General features: G+C 35.9%; 1 protein-coding gene across 1 annotated transcript; it reads left to right on the plus strand.

Annotated features, from left to right (window-relative positions):
- Window positions 1-3,835: 3,835 nt before the first annotated feature.
- LOC141679892 (uncharacterized) lies at window positions 3,836-5,713 on the plus strand. Its single transcript, XM_074486259.1, has 3 exons — window positions 3,836-4,418; window positions 4,806-4,900; window positions 4,997-5,713. The coding sequence occupies exons 1-3, from the start codon at window positions 3,836-3,838 to the stop codon at window positions 5,711-5,713; spliced, it is 1,395 nt and encodes a 464-aa protein (XP_074342360.1).
- Window positions 5,714-6,914: the final 1,201 nt, after the last annotated feature.

Here is a 6,914-nt window from a genome sequence, read left to right on the forward strand (position 1 = left end):
CAACATTCTAGTGTGCAAGTAATTTACAATGTCTGCATACCATGGAATAAAGTTTTTTAGAGCACTTACCTCAATCCGGAGAAGTTGTTCATCCAGAAATATCTCAGTTATAGGCACATCTTCCTCCTCCCTCACCAAGTGACTCAGATGATCACCAACAACATTCTCAGATCCTTTCTTGTCCTTAATTTCAATGTCAAACTCTTGTAGCAACAAGATCCAATAAATGAGTTTTCGTTTTTCTTCCTTCTTGGCCAATAAGTACTTTAAGGCCGCATGATCAGTGCACACAATCACCTTTGTACCAAGCAGATATGACCGAAATTTCTCCAAAGCAAAAACAACACCTAAGAGCTCCTTCTCAATTGTTGCATAATTGAGTTATGCATCATTTAAGGTTCTCGAAGTATAATAGATAGCATGCACCTTTTTGTCTTTCCGTTGCCCAAGTACAGCTCCAACATCATAATCTGAAACATCGCACATTATCTCGAATGGCAAATTCCAATCAGGTGCTTGTATGATGGGGGATGATGTAAGTTTCGATTTCAGCTCCTCAAATGCTAACTTGCATTCATCATTAAACTCAAACAAAACATCTTTATGAAGAAGATTAGTTAGAGGCCTTGCAATTTTACAAAAGTCTTGAATGAATCTTTTATAAAAACCAGCATACCCAAGAAATGACCTAATCTCCTTAACACTTGTCGGAGCATGTAAATACCGAATTAAGTCAATTTTTCCTTTATTCACCTCAATGCCTCTTGAAAAAATGACATGTCCAAGAATAATACCTTGAGTCACCATGAAGTGGCACTTTTCCCAGTTCAACACTAGATTTGTTTCTTCAGACCTTTACAAAATTAATCCCAAATTCATCAAACAACCATCAAAATCATCACTAAAGATACTGAAAACTTCGATAATTTTTCCCACATAATAAGATAATATGCTTATCATGCGTCTCTGAAAAGTCCCAAGCACATTGCACTGACTGAAAGATAAGCGCCTAAAGCGAAAAGTACCAAAAGGGCATGTAAATATTGTCTTCTCTTGATCTTCGGGGGCTATAGCGATTTGATTATATCCGGAGTATCCATCCAAGTAACAGTAATAAGCACGACCATCCAACCTCTCCAATATTTGATCAATGAATGGCAGGGGAAAATGATCCTTCCTTGTAGCATTTTTGAGAGGCCTGTAATCAATACAAACTCTATGACCGGTGATGGTTCTTTAAGGCAACAATTCGTTCTCCTCATTCGCTATATCTATAACTCCAGACTTTTTAGGAACAATATGCACATCAGAAACCCACTTTAAGTCAGAGATAGGATAAATGATTCCATTATCCAATAGCTTGATGACTTCTTTCTTCATAACTTCCATCATAGGAGGATTGAGTCGACATTGAGGTACTCTCACAAGTTTTGGACCTTCTTCCAAATGGATACGATGAACACATAATGTGGGACTAATTTCTCGAATATCTGCTAAGCTCCAACCAATTGCCTTCATGTGTTTTCCAACCACCTTCACCACTTTTTCTTCTTGTTCAGCTGTGAGATTTGATGAAATTTTGATACGCAATGTCTCTTTCTTCCCTAGAAACACGTATTTCAGATGAGAAGGAAATAGTTTGAGTTCTAGTTCAGGTGCTTGAACAATTGACGGCAACTGCTTGTTAGTGGAATTAAAAGAAAGTACCACGTGCATCACATTTTTGACAAAATCCACTCCATTTAGAGCCTTGCAGTGCTCTATCATACTATCAGTATAAATACCTGAACCCTTGACAATGACTTCGAATTTCCCATCCTTGTCAATACCAGTGCCATGTGAAATTAACGTCTCCAATTTATCTTCTTTCATCAAATCGAAGTAGTTTTGTGCAATATCTCCCATTGTGTTCAATGCATAGCACGTCTCGGTGTCCACAGGATACCTCATCATCTCAAACATGTTGAACTTTATAGTTTCATTATCAAAGTCCATACTAAGCTCTCCCCTTGCCACATAAATCCTTGTCTGAGCAGTGCACATGAATGGTCTCCCAAGAAACAATTATGTATTAGGTGCTTCACCCATGTCCAAGATATAGAAATCAGCTAGATATTGAAACTTGCCAACCTGCACAAGAACATCCTCCAAAACACCTTTCGAGTAAACGTGAGATCTGTCTGCTAATAAAATTGTAACACCATCTGTTTTAAGTTCAGTTTTAATACACAGTTTCTCATAAAGACTAGATGGCATAACATTAATTAACATACCCAAATCAAGTAAAGCGTTTTCAAATTTAGAGTTACCAATGGTACAAGGAATAGTAAAACTCCCGGGATCCTTACACTTGGTTGGAAATTTTCCTTGTAAAACCGCAGAGATATTTTCTTTCATCTCAATAACCTCTCTTCCCTTCAGCCTCCTCCATTTAGTACACAAGTCTTTCAATACCTTGGCATGTGCTGGTAAATTCTGAATGCATTCCAGAAGAGGCAAATTTATATGTACTTTGCGAAAGGTCTCCAAAATATTTGTCTCTAGTGCACTCTTCTTTGTCTGAACTAACCTAGCTGGAAAAGGTACATAATCGAAGTGACTATTGGTACTAACTGGATTTGAAGATTTAAAAGATTTACCAGCAGATTTAGGTGAAGTTTGCTCCTCCAACTTTTTATGCTCGCTCTCAGCTTCATTCTATTTCTCATGCAAGATCTCATGAGCTTGTGAATCATCACTTTCTTCAACTTTTTTATTATGTGAAGCTTTTTCAATTGCTGGATCTCTCTCTACTCCATGCATATCCACTTCATTTTCTAGTACCTTTCGAGTCGGGATAACATTTCTACCACTTTTAGTGGTAATGATGTTTGCATGCTCAAATTTCAGATTGGGATGTGTAGTTCGAGGTAATCGTTTAGGCTCATGCTCTTGATTTATTTTCTTGATCATATCCCCAAGTTGCTTCTGCATCTCTTTGATGTCTTGAGAATTTGTAGTGCATTGCTTTTGCATCTCCATTTCCCCATCAACAAATTTAGACAATAATTTTTCAATATTGTTGTCAACACCTATGTTTTGGGAACCTTGTCCCCTTTTCTGAAAACCAGGAGGTGTAGAAGTATTTTGGAACTAAAATCCATTCAAAGCATTGCTAGTGTTTCTATACCTCAGATTGGCGTGATCCCTCCATCTTGGATTATAGGTGTTCGAGAACCACTACAACAATTAACGCTATATTTGACGGACTAAATGTGACAGAAATTTTAGGCGCTTAAATACGACATATTTCGTAGTGTTTATCAGGGTGAAAGTTTGACCTTTGACTTATTTTTTAATGTGACAGCTTTTATACAAATAAGGTCTACGTTGACTGCTACAAAAAATTTAACTGGCGGGAAATTAGTTTAATAGACAAAATCCGTGGATTTTATAATTTATGGCACCACAAAAGTTTGGTGGACAATTTAGGGGTGGAATTAATGCGACAGAAACACATTAATATGACGAAATTAGTTTAAGTGACGGATTCAGTTGTATATACCATAGTATTAACTTAGACAGGTTCTATAGTATTTAGTAATTCCCTAGTTTTTTAACCACCTCTACATACATGTAGCAGTCGCCATCGATCTTCTTTCTCTGTTTCTTATTCTCTTGCTGAACACAAATATACACATACAACATCATGTGTTGAACTCCAATTCCTCTACGATCCACATAATTTCAAATATTGAGGTAGGTTTTATGATATTGTCTTGAAATTTTGGGATAATTACATGATATCTTTTGGCAATTAAATTTATGTAATTCTCTTTTTATTCTTTATTTATAGATGTCATCGGATCGGAGTTGGATGAAACATAGGTTTGATGGTATGGGTGGTTTAACAGAGGAGTACAAGAGAGGTGTGGATAATTTTGTTCAATTTGCACAGAAAACAAAAGACAGATATGGACTGATAGGATGCCCGTGTACCAAATGTAAGAATCTGGTATGGATCACCGAAGACGAGGTAAAATATCATCTATATCTAAATGGTATTATTGAGGCCTATACTTTCTGGGATCACCATGGTGAAAAGATTAATCGAGGTGGTCATTATGACGGTAGTCAGAATCATGGTATCAGTGAAGACGATGACATGTATGATGCTTTTGAAATTTTAAGAGACATTGGAGAGCAAATACCCTTATATCCAAATTGTGAAGAGCATTCAAAACTATCATTTGTTACTAAATTGTTGCACTTCAAGAATATGTATGGTTGTAGCCAAAAGGGTTTCGATGAGTTACTTAAACTAATTGGGTATGTATTGCCTAGTCCACATACTTTGCTAGAGACCTACCAAAATTTGAAAAATATGGTTCGTGGATTGTATTTAAAGTATGAAAAGATCGATGCTTGTGAGAACGACTGTATGTTATTTTACAAGGAAGATGCTGATGAGGATAAGTTAGTTTGTGATATATGTGGAGCCGACCGGTATAAAGTTCAAAAAAATCCATAAAAAGCACGAGTGGCGAAAAAGGTCCTAAGGTACTTTCCCCTAACTCCAAGACTACAACGATTATTCATGTCAAAGCACACTGTAGAATATATGAGATGGCATAAAACTAGGAACGTTATAAAAGGACAAATATCTCATCCAGGTGATGGAGATGAATGGAAATAGTTTGATAGAAGATTTCCTTCATTTACAAATGAGTCTCAAAATGTAAGGTTAGGCCTTGCAACTGATGGATTTCAACCATTCCATGATAAACATTCAAGAGGCTATAGTGTCTGGCCTGTTTTTATTGTAGTTTATAATCTTCCGCCGTCAATGTGCATGAAAGATCAATTCATAATTATGCCACTCATCATTCCAGGAAATTGGGATCCAACAAAAGACCTCAATGTTTATCTCCGACCCTTGATCGATGAATTAAAAATATTATAGAATACACGAGTAACAACATTTGACAAATCATTGCATTCTAATTTTGTAATGAAGGCGGCACTATTGCGGACCATTAGTGACTTTTCATCTTATGGCATACTTAGTGGGTGGTCAACTCATGGTAGGATGTCATGTCCCATTTGTCTTGGAGATGTTAGAGGGTTTCAGCTAAAGCACGGGGAAAAAGCAAGTTATTATGGTACCTCTCGAGTATTTTTAGAACCAAATGATCCTTTGAGAAAAAATAACAAGTATGGTTCTAGGGAGACAAGATCAGTTAAAACTCGTTATTCAGGTACAGCGGTAAAGAATTATTGTAAGCGCATTCAGTTCTATCCACATGGAAAAATAAAATGGCGTAAACCTGAGGATTTTGGGGTGACACATAATTGGACCCATATGTCCATGTTTTGGGAGCTTCCATACTGGGAGACATTTCAGCTCCGTCATTGTTTGGATGTTATGCACATAGACAAAAATGTTTTTAACAACATTTTTCACACAATCCTAAATAATGACAAGACAAAGGATAAGGAGAAATCAAGAAAAGATTTTGAGCATCTGAAGATACGAAAGGAGTTATGGATTCATCCAGATGGTACAATACCTCAAGCACCATATGCTCTGACAAGAGAAAAAGTTGATAAACTATGTAAATGGGTGAAAGAATTAGAACTTCCAGACGGGTGTAGCTCAAATATAGCTCGTTGTTGTAAGGAAGATAAAAGGACGTTCAAAGGTATGAAATCTCATGACTGTCACAAAAGTTAATGCCAATTATGGTACGTGACTTATTACCAAAATCGATTGGTGATGCCATTATTGAGTTGTGCAATTTTTTTAAATATTTGTGCTCAACATCCTTAAGAAGGTATGATCTTGAGAAAATGGAGAAGGATATGGTGAAAATATTATGTAAATTAGAACTTATCTTTACTCCCGGTTTCTTCAATTCAATGGAGCATTTGCCTATTCACTTGGCAATGGAATGTATGCTTGGGGGCCCTGTCCAATATCGTTGGATGTACATTTTTGAGAGATATTTGCATAAGTTAAAGTTAACGGTAAAAAATAAAGCTCGCGTAGAGGGTTCAATGGCAGAACGCTATATTGAGGAGGAACTCACTAACTTTTGCTCCCTGTATTTTGAGTCAGATGTGGCAACTTTACATAATCGACTACAACGTAATGAAATGCCACAACAAAACCATTATCCACATTTTCTAGAAGCTTATACATATCCGACGAGTAAGGTTGGAAGAGAGAAACAAAGGTACCTGACTGATAAGGAAATGGAGATTGTGAAATATTACGTTCTCATTAATATGCCAGAAGTTGAAGAGTACTTATCGTAAGATTTTAACTTAAAAAGTTTAAATATTATTTAGATTTTTGTTAAATTTCTTGATTATATTACATTATAACATAATTTTTTTAGTCAATTTGAACAGTTAACATACAAGAAGAAACCGGACTTAGGTCCAACCATCTTTGAAGCATACGCGAAGAAAAAATTTATTAGTTGGTTTGAACGAAGGGTAGGGGTACATAAATATTTGTAGTTGGTCATGTATTATTATTCTATGCTATTATAGACAATTTTTTTGAATATGATAATTACAGGTAAAACCAGATCATGAACTGCATGAGAAATTTAAAGACATTATTGAAGGTCCATTTCGAAGAATCAAATCTTATCCAGGTTGCAAGTGTAATGGTTTTAAATTTCTTTGCACTGAACCAGGTCAATATACTTCGCCTAATTCATGTGTATATGTCCAAGGTAAAATTTCACTTTTACTCCTTGATCTGTAGTTTAATTTTTTTTAATCAGTTGTGACAGGAAAGGATGAACTTCTGTTACTAGGCTTCTCGAATGTGACCTTTCGATTAGTCCTACTCGAATTTTTAAAATATCTATTCTGGTATAGTACCTGAATTAGAAATGACATTCTGAATAAACAAAAACTAG

The sequence above is a fragment of the Apium graveolens genome, chromosome 8, assembly GCF_009905375.1.
Source record: "Apium graveolens cultivar Ventura chromosome 8, ASM990537v1, whole genome shotgun sequence".
NCBI classification, from domain to species: domain Eukaryota; kingdom Viridiplantae; phylum Streptophyta; class Magnoliopsida; order Apiales; family Apiaceae; genus Apium; species Apium graveolens.

Excerpts from the sequence above, each read along its gene's own strand:
- LOC141679892 (XM_074486259.1), top strand. The coding sequence starts at position 3,836 with ATGTCATCGGATCGGAGTTGGATGAAACATAGGTTTGATGGTATGGGT. Across the intron at positions 4,419-4,805 it reads CGATGCTTGTGAGAACGACT|TTTATAATCTTCCGCCGTCA; the intron begins GTATGTTATTTT and ends TTTTTATTGTAG. Across the intron at positions 4,901-4,996 it reads ATCCAACAAAAGACCTCAAT|GCGGCACTATTGCGGACCAT; the intron begins GTTTATCTCCGA and ends TTTGTAATGAAG.